Here is a 25698-nt window from a genome sequence, read left to right as displayed (position 1 = left end):
CTGAAAGCGAATCAGCGGAGGGCGCGTCACTGCCAAAGGGCCCTATAAATCCATCTGCGGCGCCGAGTCGCCCTGGCAAAGCCCCCGCGTCCGCACGTCCGGCTCCGCGCTCACTCCGTCCGCGGGTGCGGCGCCCCCCGCGCCTCGCCCAGCCCCGCGCCCCCACCCAGCCCCGCCGGCGCCCGGGGAGCCCGGCGCGCCCAGGCCCAGCCGGAGCGGGCGCTCCCGACACCGGCCCAGCTTCCCGCCGCGCTCCCGCTTGGATCTAAGCTTTTGCCGCGACGGGACCCCGCTCTGGAGGAGGAAGCCTCACTGCTGCTGCTGCTGCTGCTGCTACCGGCTCTACAAATCCCAGTGCCGGCCTCTGATTCTCACAGCAGGCTGAGGGGGGGTGGTTCGATTTTTATTTTTTAATCGTTTTCCCCTTCCTTCCTCCGCTGGGGTGGGGTTTTTCTTGGTTTTCTTTTTTTCTTTTTTTTTTTTTTTCTTTTTCTCCCGCCGTGGTGTGCGTGTCCGAGCGGTGCGCGGCTCCCGGCAGTGCTGGACGCGCTGGCGTTACAGGAGCGCTGATGTCTTCATCTGACTCCCCGCAGTTGTTGATGGAGTGTCTTTCTCAGATTTCCAGGCAGGGTCCCAAGCGCAGCACCCAGCGCCAGCTCCCGCTGCCAGGCGGCGCTCCCCGCGGCTCGGGCCGCTCCCGCCGCTGCTGAGCGCGGCCCCGGGGCCGGGGCGGGCAGAGAGCCCCGCGGCGCCGCTCCTGCCGCGGGCACAGCACCTGCGGCGGCGGCGGCGGGGGAGGCCGCCGGGGACTGTGCTGCCGGCTCCCCGCTGCCTCCATCCAGACCTGCGACCTTACACCCCCTCCTCCTCCGTACGAGTCCCCCTTCCCCCCTCCTCTGAGCAAAGAGGGTGCCGGCAGTCGGACCCCGAGCTGCCCACATGAATCGTCCGGCCGGCTGGTTGACTCCGCGGCGTTAATGTCCATCTCGGGTCCGACGAGACCAGCTCAGAGGTGAGGGCGAGGATGGGTGCGCGGGGGCAGGGCGGGGCGGGCGGGCACTGTCTCCGGGGGCGCCCCGCAGCTCCCCGAACACGGCGAGGTGCGAAGGCAGCGGCCGGCGGAGAAGGCGCGCACCGAGCGGCAGCCGCGCCCTAAGCCCCGCCGCTGGACCGGGACCTCCGCGGGTCCTCCCGGCGGGGCTGCTCCTCCCGGGCCGGACACTGCCCTGTGCCGCTGCCCGGGCCAGCCGAACCGGGCCGCGGGCAGCTGCTACCCCGGGCGGCGGGCAGAGGGCAGCGGGTACGTGCCGTGGCAGACTTCGGGCAGGGCGGCCGCGGAACGAGGAGAAGAAAAGGAAAAGACACAAGGGAAGGGAAGGGAAGGGAAGGGAAGGGAAGGGAAGGGAAGGGAAGGGAAGGGAAGGGAAGGGGAGAAGGCAAGAGAACGGAAAAGAATGAGGATCGGTGAAAAAAAAGAAAAAGAGAGAGAATGAAAGAAAGACTAGGGGAGGAGAAGAATACAAGGAGTGGGAAATGGGAAGGGAAGAGGAAAATTAAAGGGAGATGGAAACAAAGAGGAAAGGAAAAATGAAAGTGGAAGGAAAAAAAGGAAATCTTGAAGTAAGGGGGAAGGGAAATAGGAAGAAAAGAGGAAGACAATAGGGAGAGAGGAAAGAATGGGGAAAAGGAGGAGTATAAGGAAAAAAGGTGACAAGTGAAGATGAACGGAAAAAGGACAGAAAAAATTAAGAGCAAGGGGAGGACTGGATAGTGGAAGGGAAAGGGTGGGGGGAAGAAGAAAGGGAATAAGAGAGAGAAAAGAGGGAAGGGGAAGAGAGGGAAAAGGAAAGGAAGGTTTGCTTGTAGCACATCAAGTCTGCACAGACCAGCACCCCAGATCAGCCCAGTCCTCCCCGGGCCAGCCTGAGAACAAGTGCCCTGGTGCTGCCCAGGTGCTCAACAAGCACAAGGTGACCCTGCCTGCCAGTGAGCACACGGCCATGGTCACACTTTCTGTCAGATAGACTCGTGGGGCCTGCATGCCTGCCTTCCCCAGTGCAGCTTTCTCAGGCATAAAGGGACTGGAGGCCATCCTGTGCCTCCCTCTCCCACACCACTTACTGGCTGGGGAGAGCCCACCTCACTCCTCTGGCTGCACGAAGAGCAGTTGTTGTTCCATCCAGGCCTGGCCTGGGTGACCCAGTGTGATCTGGGGTGCAAGACTGCTCCGCTTTGTCTCAGGGCTGAGGCAGGACTGGGGAACATAGCAGCTGGGAGCTAACCCTGCCTCTCCTTTCTGCCAGGGGCCCGTGTTGGAAGGAGATCTAAGATGAAGTTATGGGATGTTGTGGCTGTCTGCGTGGTGCTGCTCAACACGGTGTCCACCTTGCCCCTGCCCACCGGTAAGACGCCTCCCAAGGGGTCCCCTTCAGTGGTAGAGGGACCTGAAGATGATCTCTCCCCCATCAGCCTGCTGCCTCCCTATGCTGTGCACAGTGACTGTAAGAAACATTCCCCTTTGTAGCAACTGCTGTCTGTCTTGCTAAACTCGCTTCCCTTTGCTCAGGCATCAGGGTGAGGAGAGGATCCTCCCATTTTGTGCCCCTGTTTCTCCACATGCAGTGTCATTGGCTTTGGTCTTGCTTGAGCAGCTCCAAGCTTAGTCATTCTCCAAAGCTGGGGGTTGACAATTGCAGTTGCAATGCCCCCTGCTCACTCCAGCCCTGCCTTCCTGGCAGTCTTAGGATCCCTCTGGTTGAAGAACGTGGGGAGGCGGGTGGTACAAGTTTGTTGTATGCAGAGGAGCCGAGAGGAGGATCTGGTTCACACCCCTCGCAGCGCAGGCACTGAAACTCCTTCTCCAGCGCCTCAGCCTCCTCTCCCTGCTCAGACCTGCCAATGCAATTATTCTCTGCCTGTAGTGGGCGCAAGTCCTGATGGAGGTTTGGCTCCGTGATGGGAGGCACTGTACACATCCTGGAGTACTGCTGAGCTTCATTAAATCCTCCTTGGATTCTGATCTCGAAATTAGTGTGTCCACATGGAAATTTACGGAAGAGTAGCTGTGGCAGGGTTAGGAGCTTGATGCAGAGCAATCCACATGAGCTAGCTCACAGTAAGACAGTTTACAATCCAAATGACAGATAATAATGCCTTGCTAATAATAGGTCCTGTACCTACAATAGCAGGTACAGGATTTTCACAGTGGTATGTGAGCGCTATGTTAACTCTGGTGGCTTTTTAAAGAGAGAGGTAATATGACTCAGTAAGGAGTGGCGAATACTCACATGAATAGTGGAGACGTTCGCTTAGCAAAGGCGCAGACACAGTTTGAAGGTTGCTTCTTTTGCCCTTGCTCATCCCCCTCTCTGTTTAGCTCGTTACAGGATACAGACAGTATCCAGTAATTGGGATTCATTTCTATCTCCTTTTCTGGAGGCATGTCCTTTCCCTGCGCCTGCCACCGCTCCAGTCACAGGCAGCCACACTCTGGTTTCTCTGGGAGCAGCCAGGCTAACGCAGTGAGGAGGCACCAAGCATTTGCTGTGACTTCACTTTGACCCCTCCCGAACACCCGTCTCTTCCATACACACGCATTTATGCCCTTGCCTGTTTAGTCTTCTCTCTTCCCTTCTCTTGCTAGTGTTTCCCCCCTGCTGGAATCTTGCCTGGGCTCCCGCCTCCGTGTGTCCCAGCCTGGGCTCCTGCTGCTCACAGACTGGCAACCCTAACATCCTTTCAGCCCCTCCACAGAGGGAGATTGGCCAAAAGTGTTTCCTCAGAGGGCTACAGCCTGCCAGGATCATGGGGCTATCACACAGGGTGATCTTCTTCTCCATGGCAAGCCATGTGGTGGATAAGTGCTGTCCTGCAAAAGGCAGTGATCAGCTTTTCAGGCCACTGTGCTGTTCCCCTCTGCACAGGCTGGCTGAGGTGCTGGTGCAAGGAGAGCATTAGGGAGAAAGAATCATTAGCCAGTTTGTGGCTCTCGCATAAGCTTCAGGGTGGGAGAACATTAATGCTCCATCTTTCCAGAGTGATAGTATTTGTACAATGCCTCCTTTTATCTTGAAACTGCCTTCTGGGAATATGGTCCCTGGTAAACTGATTCCTCTACAGCAGCTCAAGGGGATAGGCAGAAGTTGTGGTTCTCTCAGTTCCTAGTATCCAAAACTTCTCATCATTGCATCTTCTTTTTTTTCTTTCCTGTGGATTGGATAAACAAGAAGCAGGAAGAAAGACAACCTGTGTTTTACCTGAGCTGTGGGAGTATCAATATTATCTCTGTTTCCAGGATACAGACATGGGCTTAGCCATGCAGAGCTGGGTGGAAGGTTATTGCCCAGGATAGTCATTTGAAAATGGACTGATAGTTTGGTCTCGATTTTTTAACTCTGTGTATCACTAACAAATGGTCCTGGCTGCAAGAGCAAAGGAAGCAGTACTGTTCTTCACATCAGAAATTGAGGGAAACCCAGGGCATTCCTGTGATCTTTGTAGGGCAGCACTTAACACAACAATCGAGTCTGAAAGTTAGAAATTAATCTCTGTGTTGCCAAGTCAGATGAGTCAGAGGAGACCTGCAGAAAGGTGACTGTAAGAGAGCAGTGAAATACTCTGGTGCACTTTTATGCTCTTTGTTGATTTAAAAGTGTGCAGTGTCTGGCAAACAGTCTGCAAACAGGCTGTGAGGCTGATCCTTCCCAGGCACATCACTGCCTTCCTGCCACAGCAGCCTTTTGCTTAAGTCACCCTCATCAGTGCCTTTGACACATTTGTTCTCTCCGCTTACAATTTGGTGGCATGCACCCTTCAGCACAGGAAAGACAGAGAACTAAGTACACAATAGGAATCAGTGTCTACACCATGTACATTTCCCTTTCCACTTGAAGGCTTCTCTTGCCATCAGAGCACAATGTGCCACAAGCACAGAGGTGTGCTTGCAGCTCCCATGTATTCCCTTCTCTGTGGGTGCTGTTGGTCAGCTGCTTTGCTAAGGGCTTTGGCAGGAGACAGCTCACAAAGTGGTGGGAGCACCATCATTGCCTGTGTTGCCTCATATGCACAGGGCAGTGTGTGGGCCCTGGGTGCTGTGTGCATTCAGAGAGGTGCACTGCTGTCCTCTAAAGCAATCCCTTTGTAGCCATTTTGCTCCAAGGTCCACTACTCTTACTCCAGGGAAGTTGTGTCTCCCATACACCACTTGCATCAGGGCTTAGTAGGATTGTGAGATCAAGTCCAGTCCTAAGGGCAGGCCAAACAGCTTGCCTGTTTCCCAGGCCCTTGACACCTTTTTGTGTTCTTGTTTGATGGAATTGCTTTCTCTGCAAAGTACTCTGAGGTCACCTGATGTTACCCCATCCCTTTCAGGTTGGTTTGAAACCTCCCTTCATTTCAGGCTCCGGGCAGGGTTCTAACCTCCTGGGCTGATCAGGTGTAATGTGCTGACCTTTGCTGTTCAGGGCAGTAATCAGAGATGGCAGAGGGTGCTAGCAATTGCAATCTTCTGCATTTTTAATTGGACTGGAGGCTGGAGTATCCTCCACAAATGCAGTGCATTGGAGATGAATCCAGTATTTGTAGGTGTTTTAGCATCAATATTCATGGGATAGCTTATTTCACACCCACAAAAACCAGAATAGATGTAGAGTTTGTAACTGTTTCATTGTTTCCCTTATGCTACAATCCTCTGGAGGAAGAACACTATTAGCTTAAATGCCAAATGCAAGTAGAACAAATATAAACCACATTATTATAAACTAAATACTAAGTCAGCAGCCTCAAAAGCATGACAGTGCAGAGGGAGCCAAACGCTTGTTTGCATTATACACAGTCGCCAGTGAATACGTCTTGTAACTGCTTGCTGTTGGATGCACATCATCAACATGTACGTGAGGACTGGAGTGTCCTAAAATCCATGGTATGATAGGTATCCTCTTGATCAAGTGAGAATGTTTACAAAGAGCTAGTGGTGAGCAGGTAGAATTAAATGAAACATCTCCCCATGGGATTTTCCCCCCTAGTAAGAGGAAAAGATAGATTTTGCATCATGGTGTCTGGGTTACTCTACAGCTACTGAATGGTCATTCACTGTGGGAGCTCCTTTGGTACGTGCTGTGACACACCATGGTGTGTATTTGTGTTATATCTCTGTTAAAAATTTTTCTTACTCCTTCGAAGGTGTATTTCATGTTGAGTTACTGGTTTTAGATGCAACTTTATTAACTAATATGGAAAGTATCTAGAAAAAAATAGTGGTATTGTAGGGCTCTTTAAGGCAAAACCAGTATTTAATTATGCTTCTAGCTGAATGCATTTCCTTCCCTACAATATTTATTAGGCCCATTCAATGTCACAAACTGCAACTCTCATGTTTCTGCCCAGGCTTTCCTGCTCAGCACACCTACAGTGTGGCGTATGTGCTTTGGACACCCAGGAGCTGCAGGGGTAACCTGCCCTGCACAGTAAACCCAGTGCCTCAGGGAGGTATCAGCCACCCCGAGCAGGTGCCACCTTGTGCCATCTGGTCTGTGTGTGCCCAGCACAGCCAGTGCATCCAGCACAGCCAGTGCATCCCGCCAGTGCCCATCCTGGGTGCCCAAGCCAGCACGTGTATGTATGTCCTAAAGTTTGTTTGCACAGGGACACCCAGGTTATCTAGGCTTTCAGAAATCCCAAGCATTCAGATTGGTCCATTCATGGGCAAAATTCTAGAAAAATAAAGAAACCAGTCAGATGTGGTTAAATCCACAGGCATGTAGCCCTAAAAGCAAATTCCTCTGCAGTCTCAGGTATAAATGCTGAATATACTCCAGTGAAGAACACTCTGTGACTTAAGGAAAAAAAAGTTCTGAATTACAGGATAATAAAGTTCTGTTTCTCATTTTGAGTTATCCTTTGCTGAAAGTGTTAGTTCTTTGCTGCTTTTCAATTTAGGGACCTCAAAAGATTGCCAGTGAAACTGTGGATGCTGTTGGATGTTTTGCAGGTGTTTATTGACAGATAACATACCTGGACATACTTTTCTATGTTATCTTTCATAAGACTCTTCAATATATTTTAGAAATATCCATGTTCAGAATTTGCAGATGAAGAGCTTCAAAACATTCCTTGAAAAGCTGAAGAATTTGGTTGTGTTAAATATTCATTAGACTGTCACTGAATTCAGTGAAGGAGTCATTGTCCACCAGTAGAAGATCCTCTGACTGATAGGTTGTAATGTCTTTGTAAATTATACAAAGACATTGCAACCTATGGTTAGTTCCTGGTTAGTACTGCAAAAAGCAGTTTTAAAATAATTAAAGTTACAAAGGCTTTGAGAAGCCATTTGGGTCATCAAGTTCCACTGTGCCACAATTGCAGGTGTTCAGAGGTGAACATCTAGTGCAAATACCCAGCTTTCCTCCCTCCCCCCACCATTATCTAGAGATTACACCATAAAACTTGCAGTACATAGGCCAAACCCTACATAACTACATTTGTTGTGGATTCCCATATTTCTGAGGCAGTAAGAAATAATTAGAAATAAGTAGAAATAAACAAGCAATACAAAATACTGCAGCATAACCATGTCCAGGATCATCAGACATCTAAATAGGCCACTGACACATTAGTGATGGTAGAGTGGTTAGCACTGCAGAGTGGTCATTTTTTACAAAACCAGCTCAGTTTCTGATCAAGAAATACCCTTTGGTAAAGAGAACCACAGGAAAGATTTCAGTTCTTGGAATTTCAATCATGATTGCAAAGAGATGAAAGAAAATAGGATCAAAAACACAGCTGCAAATAAAATATTAAGACAAAACTGTATGTTAGAATATGTTTTAAGATCAAGGACTTAAAATTAATTTTGTGAGGTATTTCATGTAGCAGCATTTTTTTTTTTAAGGAATAAAGCCATTCGTATGACCTAGCAGAAGTTTAGGCTCCATTATACATCACTTAAACTGAAACCTGCAGGTACATTTCTTTGAAGTCTTTAGAACTTGTGCAAATACTTTAAAGATTATTGCACAGGAATATTCTTTAAAATAAGCAAACACTGAAATCCATGTATTTATTTTCCTGTGTTGTGACTGGGCAGTGTTATAGCAGTATGCCAAAACTTCTCTGGTGGCCACGCTTTTAGAGGCAAGCTGGTCATATCCCCTTTGAATAAACTGTGTACAAACATCTGGACTATCTCTGCTTCCATCCAAAGCATTTGTGATTTCTTTGGCAAAATCAGCCATTACTTGGGAAATTTCTGAAGGGATGTAGCACCCAGTGTAGCAGTTAGGAAGGACCTTGCTCTTCTGAGCACACACCAGCTCTATCTGGCAAAGTGCCACTCCACACTTCCCAGCAGAGCCCTTCTGCAGTGGAGCACATGCACCTGCCCTAGAGCCAGGGACTGATTACTATAGCAATAACAATTTTCAACTAGCAATATTAAAACCTTCCATATTGTTTCTTTTGTAAACACATTGAAATGCAGGCAATTGAAAGGCAACAATGAAAGATCATGTGTTATTTATAGATCAGATCACATCTGATAGCAGCAGAGATTCCTACAAGAGAAACATCAGCCAAGATTTTGCCCAGACTGCTCTGCCAGTCTACAGCCACAGGAAAGAGACTGGGTTAGGGTCCCTTTGGAGTCTGTTCTTCCTGCTTTGCTGCATGTCTTTGTTCCTTGGGGATGCTCTAAAACCCAAAGGGAGATGCAGCATAAGAGCACAGGCATTGTAGTAATAGCTGATGTTATTGATTTAAGCGTGTTCTTTCCCTTCAGTGAACTGTTACTAAAGAGGGGCTGGGTTAGCATCGTGGGCTTTTACTGATGTCATAAGAGAGCGGGGCTGCATCAGGGATGGTGAAGAAAATACCATCAGTGTTTCCTCCATTAAAACCTGAATGCTTGCCTATTAGCTGGCTGCATGTGTTCATGCTAACAGAGGTTGCAGGTTTCGGGTCTCCCTCATATATACTCATCCAAGGCTCTCACAGGATTTGAGGTTCTAGCTTAACAAAATATTGGGAGTAAACCTAGGTTTTACTGGGAAGCTGGGTATTTACTCAGCATGGTATGGATGTGGGAGAATACTAGGTCTTAGGGAGGAGTCAACAGGTATGTGTCTTGTCCTTATGTTTGGCTCCTACTTGGTTGGTGGCTTCAGCCAGGATACTGGCACTTTTTCTATCTTCCCCTTTTACACTCTTCGTGCTGTAACTTCTTCTGATGCAGGGATGCTCTGAGGGTGCTCACGTACCCACCATCCCTTAGGATAAGGTCCTAGCGCAGATGGGCTCCTGGCAGCATCTGCAGGAGATGCCACAAAATCTCAGGTGCGACTGCTGAAAAGCCGACTGCTCTGTGGTGCTCAGAGCTGGTGATTCAAAGCTCTGTGCCAGAGGCAAGATTGCATCCTCCTGTTGCTCCTCTGCTGCTTGACTGCTGGGTGAGATGTTCCTCTGCCCACCCCAGAGAGGCCAGAGGTGGGGGTGAGCAAAGGAGGGCAGCCCAGCATTGGGCACTGTGAGCAACCTGCCTGGACCAGGTGAAGAACAATAAACTCCCGTGAGCAGGTCAGCTCATGACTTCCCCTGCTTCACACAGCCCATCTGACCTGGCTGTTTCCCCCCCATGCTCAGGGACTTCCCACACTGGCAACAGCTGTGGTGGTCCTATTGTCTCCCCACTTTCTTCCTCTGTTGAGAACCAGCATTTCTACCTGCAAGAACGCAAGCAAAGTACAGAAAGGGAGGCACTGCCGAGCATGGCAGAGTGAAAATACAAAGGACTCTGTAGAAAGGACTCAAATCCACAGACAAATCTGTGGATTTGTCCTGATCAACACGTGGGAAGCTGCAGGGTTAGTGAGTTAGTTAAATAGCTAGTGAGCTACAAACACAGAATTGACTGCTCCATCAGGAGCAAGAACACCAGGAAGGTCAATCCTGTGCCTTTTACCAGCGTTGCCTCATTGTACCTGAGTGGTGTGAGTGGCCCTGACACCGCCCACCAGGTTATTTAGCACTTGCCTTGATGAGAGACAAGTGACACCAGGAAGAGGCTCCATTTCTAAGGGCTCTCTGAGTCTGAGGGGAGCCACAGGATGGGCTGGGAGTGAGGTGATACAGAACTGTATTAAACATTTAAGGATGAGCTGACCCTGGTTTGTTTGATGCTCTATTTCCTAATGGATGCAACCAATGAGTTTCCATTTCACTCTTGGTCCCATGGATTTTCAGGCAAGGCATGATAGCAAAGTCATGCCTCAGAGAGGTGGTATTTTAATTGTTTAATTACCAAAACCATTTCAGCATACTATTTTTAACACCCAGCTTCACTTAGATGTGTGATATAATATTGTCTTTTTATACCAAATATTTCATTTTCAATAAAACAAATGTTTTATCCCCAACACAGTTGTTACTTTCTCAGTTTGTAAAGCAGAATGATCATCACATTGGTATTTTTAACCTGAATAAGGTTGCACTTCCACAAACAAATTGCTCCAAATCTCTCTTAAATACATCCCTGTGGTGTGAGATGGAGGCATTCTGTGCTCAGACAGGCCATGACCTCTCTAATAAGCACCTGAAAACAGTACTGCAAAGCAAGTTAAATATTTTTTAAAAAATTAAATCATGATTATGAAGTCAAGTAATCATTTTTTATTTGGTTGATTTGGTTTGATTATGAAGGTCCCAGATTAAATACCAGAACTGTTTTTGAAAACGGGCCATTTAATACTTATGCAGATCTAGATGTAAATTTTCTAAATATTCCTTACCATTACAATGAGCTGGACCAAATCCCTAGAACTTTGAAATCATCCTTCAGGGTCTGATCCTGTTGTTTGAAATTCTTTAATTGAAAGATTGTGCTCAAGTGAAATAATTCAGTTAAGTGTTTTGTCCAATGTTTTTATGTGATGGCTATACACACTGTCACAAAAGCAGGCATAAAAACTGCAATCTAAAAGCAAAACCTAATTTTGTAATGTTTAATATGCCTTTTGTGACTTCTGTTACATCACTTCAGCTCAGGGTTTGTAAAGTGCCTAATAATGTGGCAGTTTTATGAGGCTGAAAAAAAAAAGGAAAACCCACCTATATAAATCATTCTTCTGCAATATACAAGGTTTAATCTAAACCATCAGTTTGTAATCAGGTACAAGCTGAGGATTTCTTGCTTTATCATGCCAGGTTGCTTCCACTGCACATAGGGGACTATTCAGCTTTAAATGAATCTGTTGATAGCAAAATCAAATTAATAGATTTTTTAAGTGTAATTGTGATCACATTTGAACAGATAGAAATAAATTGTGCCTTTTTACTTAACGGAGACTGGTTTTTTGATAATGGGGTGTATTTGGTGTGAGTATCCATTTAGACCTGTTTCATGTAGAGGTCTATCAGAAAACTTTATAATTTATCCTTCTAGGAAGCACAGGGACCAGATCCCAGTCCTGGTGTCACATGGTGTCTCTAATTAAATAAAAATGAAAGGACAGGTTTGCAGTGGGGTTGCAGTGGGGAAGATGCCCGCAGGAAGGCACATTTCCCTGCACTCCCAAAGCAGAACTGAGGACTGGATTTCCCCAGGGGCTAATGGGGAGTGCCATGGCTGTTTGGCTGCAGGACCCTTCACTTGTGTGTGCCGCCAGCTTTCTTGTGCCCAGGGGACAGAGAGTGTGCTTGGGGACAGGCAGGTCAAAACTTCAGGTTCCAGAGAACATCAGTGAGGCAAGAATTTCAGTTTGCATTACAGAAGGATGTTCCAAACCTAGGAGTCTGGGTCAAAGCTATGATCTGACTGTGCCCTAAGTGTTTAGGAAACAAGCAAACAGCTTGCAAAGAGCAAGCAGATGATGCAAATATTCTTTGTGTTTGGGGTTTTTTGAATTTTTTTTTCTTGGTTGGTTGGTTGGTTGGTTGGTTTGGTTTTTAAATTAGTATTTTAAGTGAGTCTCACTCTGTTGAAGGTGTTCACCAGCTGTGTCGTCAGCCTGATCACTCTGCTAGATTTCTATTTGCATCAGTCTTGTGACATTTCATTCTTTCTTTCTTGCTTTGCTTTTTTATTCATTTTTCTGGTTATGTGAGAAAATCTCCACAGATCAAGAGCCCTTGTTCAGCTGGACAAGGGATACAGAGAAGGTGCTCAGAGGCACAGTGGCACATGGACTGCCATCAATACCCAACAAACTTGTACTCTTGTTGCAACCATAGGAAAAGGCTCTGCCTGTTCCTGCCTGGGTGGCATGGTGATGAAAGAGGGAGCATGGAAAGGAGCTGCAGGAGAGTGAGCTGAGCACAGCAGGACACACGTGGTGGATGCAGTTCCCTGCTGCCTCCCCAGGCTCCTGCTGCAGGGACACCAGGCAGGGGTGATGCAAAAACACCTGCAGGTGCCTGCACACAGACTGCCTCCAAGAGACTTCCTCAGGGAGCTGGACAGTCAGGAAACAGCTTTGAGAACTGTGACATAAAACCCAAACAAAACCCAAACATAAAACCCAAACAAAACCTCATGACTTCACACCAGTGTATGGCACCATAGTTTAAGTGGTGGGGCTCAGCCCATCACACCCAACCAAAGGGGTCTGTGAGCCTTTCTCCCACACTCTGAGCAAGACATAGAGAGATCCCGTGTTCCCTAAGGGAGGATTTTACTTTTGTAGGACATACATTCCTTTCCTTTGGGAAATACATGTTTTAAGGTGCATCACACATGCAAGAAAACCTTTGCAAACCTGTATTGAGCACATGCTGCTCTGGCTGTCCTATCCTATCCTATCCTATCCTATCCTATCCTATCCTATCCTATCCTATCCTATCCTATCCTATCCTATCCTATCTTGTCCTCTCCTAGGTGGCTTTCAATTTTTAAATTCTAATTCCTTCACACCCTGGAGCTTGAGACTGGGATCTCCTCAGAGATCTTTGCTGCTTTAATGCCATTATCCCAGCATTTTCTGCTGGCACATTGCACAACGTGACAGGCATCTGTCATGTGTTTGTTCTCTCAGCTTTTCCAGCAGAAGGCAAGTGTTGTCAGTAAACTAGTTTGTTTTGAAAAAATGTGTGCATGTGTGTGTATAATTAGTTGTGTTTGTGTGTGTCTATGTGTAAATGAAGCACATATACACACACATGCAAAATGTGTATCTGCTCCTGGCAGGGGTGTGAAACCCCCCCAGCAAACTCTGCTGCACAGTCAAGTCAGCGCAGTCCATGCAGTGTGAGAGAAGCTAAGATGCTGTGAGACTATAAACATTTTCTAAACAACGTTGCAGGCAGAAGGGTAAAAAAGTACCCCTCTACCAAAAAGCTTTATTCATCTTACAAACCATGGCTGCTCGCTAAGGCAGCCCCCATGAGTGCGCTGATGTTCCCAGGCCACAGCTCTGCTCAGCACCCCCACTGCCCCCAGCAGAACTTAAAACAGTGCACAGACCAAACAAGCACTCAGCACGTGATGTCTGTGGTGCAGAGAAGTCTCAGCATCCCTGGAGCACATCTACCACGTGCCCACCAGGATGGGGACATCCTGCAGTCAGTCTTCTCCACCTCCCCTTCTGTCTATTAGCCTTTTACGGAGTTTAGTCACAGAGCTTATTGCTTATCCATGTATGATGTCTGATGGAAGCTTCCTCAGCATTCACCTCTGGTTTCAACGCATCATGCCTGGTGTCAGTGCTGGTGTTTCCACTGGATTGCTCTGGGTCCTATTTCAGCAGTTTTTCAGAGTTTTGTTTCAGGCTCTAGGTCTTCACACCCATGCTTGTTGGAAAGCTGAATATCCCTATGGAGCCATGGCTGGCACCTCAGCACAGCGCTAACACAAGTCTCCCTTCACTCCTGGTTGTCAATCTTTCTTCCAGACCCCTGTGATCCATTCCTAGTGACTGCTTGTAGTCACACTGATGACTGATTTATTAAGCAGTAGAAAATTGGCTGATTGCAGGGATTGGAGCTGTTGCTAAGACTGTTAAATTATGGAAGCAAACCTGGGGTACCTTGGCACTGCGTTGGAAGCTGCCAAAAGAGCATTGCTGCATTGCTCACAACCAGTTTGGGGCTCCTCAGGCAGAGAAGAGTGTTGCTTACAGAAACTCGCAGGGTCTCACTGAGTAGCCCAGTAATGCAGCTGCCACTGTGTTGATTTGATGTACTCATATAGCCTGTACCAGCACATGTAGTTTAGGTGGGCAGACAGTGACCAGGATGACCTGCACATTTTCTCAAGGGGAGCTCTGTGCCCACTGTTCCCACCAGCTTCCTATTATCACCCACAGGCCTTTTGTCTCCTCCAGTGATGTAATCTCCAAATATTGTGGGCCACTGCAGGAGTCTTACTGGTAGATTTAGATAACTGCATGGGATAGTTTCCAGTTGCCTGGGCTGAAGAGAAAGTCCACACTGGAGGCAGGAAATTGGAATTCATCTTACAAACAGTACTGGCATTCCTCCCAGTGAGTCTCTAAAATATACCCTGGTGTTGCAGTAGGGCATGAGCAGAGCAGGGATCCTCAGCTCCATTAGGCACTTGGAACACTTCTTGAAAAGTTCATGTTAGAGCCTAAATGACATTACCAGGACCAGTCTTGCTGCCAGTGACCCCATTTTCTGGGTGCAGCTTGTCTGTGTATATAAGTAGGACTTCTCTAGTTGAATGCTGCTGGTTTGATTATTTGATCTACTTTTTGCCCTACTGCTCGCACCTTCTGCAGGGTTGACAGTGCATGACTGCATCACCAGCATTGCATGGGGCTCTTTAGTGGCATTTAGTTTCCTCAGCCTGAAATATCACAGGCCACTCGCAGTGCAGAAAGCTTTCAGTGGCATTACCTCCCTTGGTGCAGCTGGGGTAGGAATCACACATGAACCAGGATAGATCTCAGTGTGCACTTTTATCAGGAACACAGTCCACCACATGGGTCTGCCCTCCTCCTATCTACTACCCTCCAGGATATAGTTGCCAGAACAGTGCTTGAACCCTGTAGCTGTCTGATTGGTATTTAGCCAAAGAACACTCCTGCCTATAGCACTCTCACAGGGCTAGGTGGTATTTTTGCCCCTCAATTGCAAGCCATTTACAAGTGATGTGCCAAGCTGGATTATCTCTTCAGTTAATCCATAGTTTTCTTTCTCCCCTCTTAGGAGAAGGAGCTCTCACTGCCCTGTCAGTGTGCCACGCTTGAGATAAGCATAAGGCTGAATGTTGCAAGCAATAATCTCTACATATAGGTTGGCTTTTACTATAGCTGTCTCTTGTCCCCTTCTTGATGGTTGATCACTGCATTAATTTTGTTAAGCCCTCGTATGTTTCCCTACAGTTGTGTTTCACTCTCCATAGCCAAGGTCTCGTTGCATCATACTGTTGGTACAAAGGTTGTGCTAAAGAATACATGAAGGGGGTGTGGGCTGGGGTAGTCACAGTGGTATGAGAGGAGGGCAGTTGGAGTTCAAGGTGAGAAGGGCACTTCTAGAGCCATCTCCTCAGGGCTACATCCTTCTCTAATTTGGTTATAGACTAAGAAAACTAGTTTCTGTGTAGGAAATCTAGAAACTACTCAGTCCCGAGCAACAAGTGCCTTCTTCCAGCTACTTTCCATCTGTATCTGTGTCAAGGCCAAATTTGTACTTCAGCAATGGGGGTTATGTGAGCTCCATGTGGGTCATCTTTTTTAACTGAGTCTAGAAAGATGTCTAGCCCTTGTTGCTTTAAAGGAACATAGCCCACCTATTGCCTGGACCTGGTTCTTGCTTGGTTGGGCAATACTTGTACAGACTAGGCAGACCAGTCTGTTCTGCAAGGGAGCTGGTTGGTGCATCCAGTGGACACATCCATCCAAGCAACCCTCCTCACAGTGTGTATTTTGTTACCTGCTACAGAGATAGAGGAATGCAAGAAAAGTGTACTTACCATTGGTGTTGCAGAGACATGGGACTGGGTCCTACCTTGTTCAGGCTCCAACTAGCTGTATAGATAGCAGCCATCCCTCTTTTGTGTCTTGGAACATGAATACTGCTCTCTGGCATTGTTGTTTTTAGCATGGATAAAACAAAGTGTAATTCACTTTTTTCAGTTCCAGACTCTACAGTTTATAGCACCCTGTTTGCCTTGTATCACCCTCATTATGTGGAGGTACAAGGTTTCCAGCCTCCATTACTCTTTTTTCAAGCTAAACTGTTTTGCTGGGTCCATCCATCAGAAAACATATACCTGTCACTATTGATGGATGGAGGCCTCTAGGATGTGGCTACTTCAGGCAGCAGTCCCCATTCCTGATCATGTGCAGATGCTCTCTGTTTCAGCAGGTTTTTGCACTGGCAGAGTTAGGATCCCGCTGCCCCCCCTCTCCTCTGTTTTTGGTGTTTCTACTGAGGATATGAGCATGCACTTTTGCTAGGTAGTGGGGATAGCCTCATGCCTTCCTGCCTCCTGTTAACAGAGTCAATGCTACCCTGTCTGAGCTGGGTACCTGTTCTCAGTCACTCATTGGGATTCCTATCCTACTGTGCTCGTTAGGGAAATGTGAGTAAATGGAAATGGAAGTAATGGAGTGGAGTAAGTGGAAATGCTGAGCTTTTGCCTAAGGAACCATTCCAATCTCAGCACCTCACTGAGTGGGAGCCTTTGTGTAGGTACCAGCTCCTGACCAGGTGCACTGCGCTGGATATTGCCTCTCCCAATGTCTGGCATTCCTGCAGTACTTGTAGGAGTATTGGAGATGGATATTCCCATATATGCAAGACTGGTGTAACACAGTCTGTTGTGTGTTGGGTTTTAGGAGTTAAGTACAGAGAGGAGCATTCTCTTATGACTTAATGGAAAGCAAGAAGTCTGAATTTTTGGGGCAATAAATCAGAAAAAAAGATCTTGATATTGCAATATAGTTTAAGATATGGTCATTAATAATGCAAGGTAAGGGCATCCACACACAGGGTCCTGGAAGCTGTACCCTCTGTTAGTTCTCTGAATTCACTAAAGCAGGTAATTTTGAGGGATTTAGTCCATGGGAAGATTAAGGATCTTAAAATGCTTTTTTTTTTTTCCAAATCATGATGAAATGGCAAAATTTATAAGAATTTCAGAACACATTTAATTTCACCCTTCCTGAAGAGGTTCATTCTGCTAGTATCAAAACATTTCATTGACTTTGTAGTGCAATTTACTTGAGTAATTCATCTCAATGATATACCAAGTGATAAATCAAATAGAATAAAAATCAAATTTTTGTAAAAGGAAAATGCATTCATAACATTTCCCTAAAAAATTAACATAATACTTCTATTCTGACCTATTTTTACTCAGTGTGATCAGCATCTTGTGATACAAAACACTTACATGAGAAATTTTTCAAAAGCTATGAAAATAATTATCCCCTAGAAGCAGTAAAAACCCAGGCATTCATCCAGGAATAATTTCTCAGTCTGGTACCCCAGGAAATCCTCCTTCTGTCATGCCCAAAAACCTTATTGACAGGTGGCTTTGGCAATACTAACTGCTGCTGGTGTGAAAAGAAAATAATTAACAACTATAATGGAAAAATTGCTTTAAAGAAACCTCTTCCTGTTGCTACTTTGCTGGGAAGAGTCTGTATAACCTCTTTACTGGTGGCTTCATCCACCTCTTAACTAATATTCATACCCTGATATGTTTTTCCTTCCTTCTATTTCCACAGGGCTCATTCAGTATTAAAAGATGTGCTGAAATGATACCAAGCATCAGCAGACACACACAGAAATACAAATATGTCTCATTTATCTTTCCCCAAATGAGTTTCTGCGATGACCTAAACCATTCCAAATTCTCCTTGATTTCTGAGGGTCCTGGGCATGTGTTCTGAAGTGATGGGCAGAAAAGCTTGCATGTGCATAATATCTTTGAGCTGTGAATGGACAAACTTTGTGATAAGTGATGTGTGACAAAGCCTTTTCTCTCTTTCCCAAACAGCTAATATGCCAGAGGATTATCCAGATCAGTTTGATGAGGTAGTGGACTTTATTCAAGCCACTATTAAAAGACTGAGGAGGTCACCAGATAAACAGACTCCGATTTTCTCTAGGCGGGAGAGAAACCGTCAAAATGCAGCCACAAACATAGAGAATTCCAACAAAAAAGGAAGAAGGAATCAAAAGGGCAAAAATCGAGGATGTGTCTTAACAGAAATACATTTAAATGTGACCGACTTGGATTTGGGATATGAAACCAAAGAAGAGCTAATTTTCCGGTATTGCAGTGGATCTTGTGATGCAGCTGAGACCACCTATGACAAAATTTTAAAAAACCTAACCAAAAAGAAAAAACTGGTCACTGACAAAGTGAGGCAAGCCTGTTGCAGACCCACAGCCTTTGATGACGACTTGTCCTTTTTGGATGATAACCTGGTTTACCACATACTGAAAAAACATTCCGCAAAAAGGTGTGGATGCGTCTGACGGCTGCATGTCGAGGCGGCACCAGTTTTCCATTCCTGCTATGCTGCAAAGAGAGGGACCAAGGTTCCCAGGGAAGTGTCTGCTCCAAGTGAGGAAAAAGGACCAAGAACACAGACTAGGGAGCCATGAGAGCCTGGGGATAAGGAGGCATGCGGCAGAGTAGAAGGATGGAGACTTCTGGCGTCCTATGGGGATTTAGATAAAAGCTCAGGTGGAGATGACGATGGATGGATGATGTGCACGCTACCTTTCCTGTTTGACTCAATCCACCATCAGTGAGACTCAATCCATGAGGAACGTGCTTAAAAACACAACCCTGCCATACCACGCTGTGTTGTAGTTATGCCATGATATACCAGTTATACCAAGAAGCTTAGCTAAGAAGTAGCTTAGGAGTCCCTTACTAATCCCCTGTGCCCTCAGCTCTACTGAAAGACACATTGTGCTACTGCTCACTGGAGGGCAGTTCCTGAGTGCTTAGGACAGCTCCTAGGCTATAAGATTACCCTTGTAAGTAAGATGATATTGGGCAAATATCAAAATGACCAGGCTCAAGTTCTTATGAAGCAAAACAGATCCGCTTACTGGCTAAGTTTGGTTATTTCCATCTTTTGTTTCTTCAAATTGAGTGCAGGATTTTGTTCTTCTGCTACCTGTGAAAACAAGTTGAGTTTTTAAGCACTTCTTCCTAGTATAGTAAGAGAAATAACAAGCCCAGCCTACACAAAATGCGTTTCTTTAGGTTTACAAAGGACTAATGTCACTTGCATAACTACATTTCTATTTGGTCATTGTGATTGAAAGAGACTACTTGATGCAATGCATCCCTTCAGAGACATAAGTATACAGAAGATATTTATTGAGATTAAGTTATTGTTATTTATTACAGTTCAGTAATGAGTCTCCTTATTTATTAAAGTGTCTTTCAAAGGTGCCAAAGTAGATGGCACTTGGGGATATAGAGAGACAAAGACGTTGGGAACAACGGTCCATGCTTTTGATTGAAGGTGTTAACTTGAATGCAAAAAATCACTTACTTTACCTTTTTTACTTTTAAACAAAATCTTGATTATCTTCACAAAAGGTAGTGCTGAAGCCTGCAGCCCTTATTCCTGACACTAAGCCTTTTGAAAATTACTGCAGTCGTGCATGTGCAGGAGCAGCAATGGCTCTGGACGAGTGAGGGTCGCAGGACTTGGCTCAACATTAGCAATTTGTTAGAAAAACTAATTTTAGTCATATTTTAAATGTAGCCACATTTTTTTCTCACACTTTATGCCAACTGACCTCATATAACCATTGACAAATGGAAAATAATCACATTTAGCCTTATAATTTCTAGTTATATTTATTTAAGCTTTTCCTTCCATACTTCCGTATAGAAGAGGTTAAATCCCTCTTACTAGTTTTTAGCCCTGGATTTAATATAGCCTGCAAGTAAACAGTTGTGTTAAATAACCAGAGTGTTTTGTATAATTTGCTGAAACATTACAGGATCATACCCATGCACCAGAACAGTCCAAGTTTCCTTAGGAGGAGGGAGGTTGTACAGCAAAGGTGTTTGTACGTGACCGCTAACACAAGCTCTCATTCTGGAGACATTTTTCCCAAAAGAGCAGGAGTGCAGGTCACTAGACATACCTGACAACCAGTGAAGCATCAACTCCCACAAAAGCAACATGAAAAAAAAATCCTTATTGAAAACCATGGTCCAACCTTTTATCTCATGCATGTAATGGCTCTCCATACTCATTTTGCCCTGGGCCCCTTGGGGCACCACTGAAGAAGGGTCTAGAGGTCAAGAAGGACCAGACCAGGCATAGAAAGGTGTTCCAGGTGTATGGCATGTAACCCATCCCCGGCTTCCGCCGCTTTCCCGGGCGGATAGGCCTGGAGAACCAGCCTCAGGGTCTGTTCTCACACTGCCACGGGGACACTGCCAGCCCCTCCGTGCTGCTCGGGGGTGGTGACACCACCACGGTGGCAGAGGTGGCACCGAGCGCCGGCCGGGCACCGAGGCTCAGCTGCGCTGCCGGAGCTGATCGGCGACAGCGCTCAGAGCTGAGCTTTCTCCTGCCCCAGCTGATGAAAACTTGCCTCAAAGCATTTTCTGTGCAGCTTGAAGGGGCTGCAACCAAAGCAAATCTCTATGTTCAAAATACAAAAGGGTAAAGTTTGTGATTTTTTTTTTTTTAGGTTTTTGGTTGGTTTTTTTTTTTTTTTAGTTTTTAGACCTTACTGAAGACAGGAGTGTGCTTCTCTGGATTTTTTTACTTCACCTGCAATTATATGTCTCAGTCATTTGTGTTAATCAACCAAAGTTCTCTACAGACTTTATTTTTGTACAATATTCATTTTATAACTTTTTACAAAATAAAATTCATTTCTATTGTTACATGGTTGTTGTTTGTGCTTCCCCACCATACAGTTTCTAAGTTACAGTGTTGCCCAGTTTCCCAATCTGCATGAGACAATGCTGCAGGGCCAGAAGATCCTCCATGGAGTGGAGCCCTCCTCTCCTGTCTCACCAACACCTTTAATGTGGATCAGAGGTGTCTGTAGCTTCTTCGTGAAACATAACTGAGTCACTGCAATAACTGACTTGAAAATGCATGGTGAACGGTGACAGTAGTCTACACAGGGGCAGGCTTCCAGCCTGGGGTTACTGAAGCTGCCCCTGGGGTTACTGAAGCTGTCCATGTGGCCTTGGCCATTCATGACCACAATTCCTGCACTCAGAGGAGATTGCATTTTGATTTTCTAATCCAGGTGTCACATCAGTTGGACTAAATTCCATCTACCTTGTCAGTTCTTTTTTTTTTCATCTTCAAACAGGAAAATAAAACTCAAGGAATTTTCTTTTCCACCATGATTATGGAACAGATGAGGACAGGTTTTGTGGCTGTGGCCAGCCTGTTTCGTGTTAAGCTTTGCAGTTCCCATCACAGGGCCCATAAACACACGCAGACTTACAGGTTTCACCGCCGCACTCTGCACTGCTGCAGAGAGGAAGAGGGAGCGTCTGACGGCGAGCCAGAGTGCAGGAGATCAAACACTCCTAATGCACAGCATATGGATGCCTTGGTTTCATTTGTGCTGGCGGGGACCCTGCACGCAGCCCTGCCCCAGCTGCTGGAGCGCACAGCAGAGCTCACAGGCCCGGCTTTGGAAGCGCACACCACCAAAGGCATTCCTCCTCACATGGCACTGCCTCCACAAGCCCATCCGTCACATGCAAAAGCTGGACACATTAAGTGTTTGGCATGGGAATGACCTGCAGGTCCACATTCAGAGGAGATTGTGCGCTTTCCCAAGAGCTGGAGGGAGTGTCTATGTCAGACACAGCTGTGAGGTGCTCCAAAGTTTAATCTCTGTTCTTACAGGCCTTCTGTCTGCTATTACAGGGATGGAGAAGCAGAAGGTCAATGCAAATGCCTTCCTTGGTCCTATCAGGCTCTGAGTGGGCCAGCTGGCAGGAGCAGTATTGCTTGCATGGAGCTGTTTCACCCTTCATCCCCAGCTTTCCTGGTGAAGACAATTTGGAGAGAACTAAAGAGGTTCTGCTACTGCAAGAGCCAGGCTTACCATGGCTGGGCTGGCAGCTGCAGGCTCCTTTCCTGGTTAAAGTGAGGCTTGAAGTAGTTTGCTGGCACCCTGTATGTGTTAAAGCAGTTTGAAACCTTCAGCTGACAGGTTGTGTAAAAGATTTCAAGAAAGGACTTAGATTTTCATTTGTACCTGGGAAGAGCCAGTTCTGGGCTAGACATTATGTTGCTGCTTGAGTAGCAGACGGCGCTGGATCACTTCTAGAAGATAAAACATGGCCCAAGATAGATAAAATTTTTAAAAGGGAGAGGATAAGGCAAGCATCATAACTATTTACACTTACTGAAAATCAGGATGTTAAAAGCTTTACTACCCAATATCTTGATTTTTTTTTTCCTTTTTCAATTTTGTGTTGAATTTTCTTGGATCAGTTAGCATAGTGCTGCCAAACAAGAATGATTGGCTAGACACTTAGGACAAACTATGGCTGTCTAAGGAAAAGGCAGGTATTTTGCAAGGAGGGCTTATTTACTGATGCAGCTTGGAAGTCTGTCCCTCAGTGAGACCCCCTCCAGCAGAAGGGATTGCAGCCGTGTGCTTCCCACAAGCAGGACATCAGGAGAGAAGCTGTCATCACAGCAGGTCCTTCTGCCATCTCTCCATCCCACAGCAGCCTGGTGCTGCTGGTCTCAGTACAAAGAGGATGAAGTAGGCAGAACTGTGTCTGATTTTGGATTGTTTCACCTCTATCCACAAAAGTGGAGAAAGACAAAGGCAGCCAGTGCCTCAGTCTGGGGAAGCACAGGAGGAAACCAGAAGCAACCTCATTCATTGCAATCTGGATGGCAAACTAAAAATACAGAGGAAAATATCAGGATGAAGAAAACAAATGGAGCTGACACATTGTATAAATAGGTCTCCAAATGTCATGCCTGGCTGGAACAAAGATGTTTTGTTTCAAAGCAAGAGACAACTTGAAATGGCTCAGTAATACACATTGAGAAGTTTGCTTATTTGGAACAGAGCTCTTCTAATGAAAAGGTTAATTGTGTTGCAATGGAAAAGAAAAAAGGCAAAGCAGAGGCCAGGCCTGCACTCCTCACCCTGACAAAATTTCCCACTGGCTCAAAGTGAAGATTTTTCTATCACAAACATCACAGGACTGAACCACTAACACTCCAATAAATTATAGAGTAGGTATATTCATGGTCAGTAGGTATATTCATGGGTCAGTAAGAATAGCTAAATAAACCATATATTCCAGCAGCATAAATCCCACTGGCTTTCAGACAAGTTGCAGCAGAAGCCAGTGAGGGAAACATGGTGCTCAGCTCAGCCTGATGAAGGGAAGTTGCTTTGTCAGGCACTGAGCTCCAGTACTCAAGGTCAGCACTGAGATGTCTTCACTTGCCATTGTTTCTTTCACTGCTGAAAATGTAGCATTTTATTCACTTTTCCCCAAAATGTTCACTCACAAGTGAAGAAGTGAAGAAAAAACAATGGGCTTTTGAAGGCTGAAAAGGGCTGCTGTAATTATCCAAAGAGCTGATGTTTTGTCCGCAACTTCTCCAGCTTTTTGACAGCAATCTGAGCTCTACCACATGCACAGGTTTCCTCCTTCTGCCCCAAACCTTTGGGTTTTTTTCTGCTGGCACTCTTGATGAGGAAAGCTTCCTTCTCTGTAACCTTAGGAAAGGCACAAATATTAGTCCCTGGTCCAGACTTGCACACATTATCCCCAGGTGGTCCTGGCAGGACTAAAGCCACGAACATCCTCACCAGCACTACTCCATCAGCTGTTGTGGAGTTACTCCAGCTTCATAGGAGTCTGAAGAAGCATATCAAAGCTGGATACTCTCTTAGCAATATTCACATACAAATAGAAAAAGTTTATCCTTGTACAATCCCCCTACTCCTTCTATTTCTGTTTCATAAAATCATAGAATGGCTTGGCTTGGAAGCAACCTTGAAAGTGACCTCATTTCAACCCTCCAGCCACAGGCAAGGACACCTCCCACTAGACCAGGTTGCTCAGAGCCCCACCCAGTCTGTCCTTGAGCACTCACTGGGATGGGGCATCCCCAGCTTCTCTGGGCAATCTGTTCCAGTGCCTCACCACCCCCACAGTTAAGAATTTCTTCTTAATATCCAACCTAAGTCTACCATATTTCAGTTTGAAGTCCTTCCACCTTTTCCTATCACTACATGCAATTACAAAAAGTCCCTCTCCAACTTCTCTGTAAGCCTTTATTTACAGGAAGACTGCTATAAGATTTCTCTGAAGCCTTCTCTTCTCCAGGCTGAACAACCCCAGTGTTCAGCCTGTCCTCAAAGGAGACGTGCTCCAGCCCCCGATCATCTTCATGTCTTTTGAGATTTCCAGACCTTTACCACATTTCACTCTGCTCTGATCATGTTGCTAACTCCTCGGGTTTTTTTCCCACTGGCACTCACCCACAGTTTTCTCTTCCTGGAGAGCCTCATGACTCATACATTTAATCTCTGGCTTCACACATGCTGTAAACGTGTCCCATAATTCTTATTTCAGGTTAATATCATTTTCCTCTGATCCAAACAGGGTCAACAGGCACTTCTTGTTAACATTCAGTATTATTTCTAACACAAGTTTCTATCTGAAAATGAATTTTTTCTTTAAAAAACTCACAGCTTAGAGATCAATTTTGAATTACTATATTTTGAAAGATACAGAGACTCCTTTCCATTTTTTTGCACAGGACTAGGCAGGATCTCTGAGGGTGAAAGTGACTGTACAATCAGGGTAGGATGAAGATCTCAGCACCCCATTTCTTACAGTGGCCCTCAGCTGAGAAAGGAGCAGAACAAAAAAGCAAACTGGGAGTGGTATTTTCCCTAAGAATCCCATCTCAGACCCAACAGTTCACAGTTCAGAACATTCTGAGCCATATGTTTTATTGGTGTCCAACAATCCTTGGCAGGTCTGTGTTGCTGAGAACCTGCCCAATGTGAATTAGAGCTCCCCTGTACTCTGGGGCAACTTAATTCTGTGCAATGCAAGCAAGAGTTCCTCTGCTGCCACTGAAACTCCATTTCATCAGATACCTACCCACTTTGGTGTCCCACTGAGTTGCCTTCATAGTCCATGTGGATCTGTCCAACCTGAGGATCCCTCATATCTCTCACCACCCAGTCTTTTTCTCTATCTTCCATCTGGACCACAGGGAATAAAATGCTGCCTTCAGGATACCGTGCAGGAGCAAACCCTGGATTTCCACAGAGGCACATCAATATTTTCTTTTCTGTTTTCCATTCTGGTTCAAAAATTCCTTTCAGGTGCTGGGTGAGGAACTCATTAGCAACACATTACATCTATTTGGGAATCCCCTTTATTTAACACAGAACTTTTTGCCAACTATCAGGTCTGAACCTGACTAACTCCAATTGTGTTCACTCCAGTTGTGAGCCTGACTAACTCCAATGATACCTATACAAGTTATCATGTGCCAGCCAAACTAAGGCTTTTTTATGCTGCGGTGAAAGCAGCGTGAGCAGTGACCAGGTGCTGCTGCACAAAAGGGGCTCAGAGAGAAGGGGGCACAAGCCACCCACCCCCACACTGAGACAATCAGTGGAACAGGGTTTCTGCTATGCCAGGAAACAAGAGGGTAAATGCAAAAATGTATCCAAAAAGGAAAGTTTCTATGGCTCACGCATGGACAGGGTGCCTACCAAAAG

At 46.0% G+C, this 25698-nt stretch overlaps 1 protein-coding gene across 1 annotated transcript; it reads left to right on the top strand.

Moving 5' to 3' along the window:
* Window positions 1–913: 913 nt before the first annotated feature.
* Window positions 914–20622, top strand: GDNF (glial cell derived neurotrophic factor). The gene is made up of 3 exons (XM_066569329.1): window positions 914–1012; window positions 2304–2402; window positions 17954–20622. The coding sequence occupies exons 2-3, from the start codon at window positions 2330–2332 to the stop codon at window positions 18436–18438; spliced, it is 558 nt and encodes a 185-aa protein (XP_066425426.1). The 5' UTR covers window positions 914–1012; window positions 2304–2329; the 3' UTR covers window positions 18439–20622.
* Window positions 20623–25698: the final 5076 nt, after the last annotated feature.

Source organism: Molothrus aeneus, chromosome Z (genome assembly GCF_037042795.1).
Source record: "Molothrus aeneus isolate 106 chromosome Z, BPBGC_Maene_1.0, whole genome shotgun sequence".
Lineage (NCBI taxonomy): Eukaryota > Metazoa > Chordata > Aves > Passeriformes > Icteridae > Molothrus > Molothrus aeneus.
This window is presented reverse-complemented; position numbering and strand designations above follow the sequence as displayed.

Coding starts and splice junctions, on each gene's coding strand:
- GDNF (XM_066569329.1), top strand. CDS start 2,330: ATGAAGTTATGGGATGTTGTGGCTGTCTGCGTGGTGCTGCTCAACACG. Junction 2,403..17,953: donor CACCTTGCCCCTGCCCACCG/GTAAGACGCCTC, acceptor TTTCCCAAACAG/CTAATATGCCAGAGGATTAT.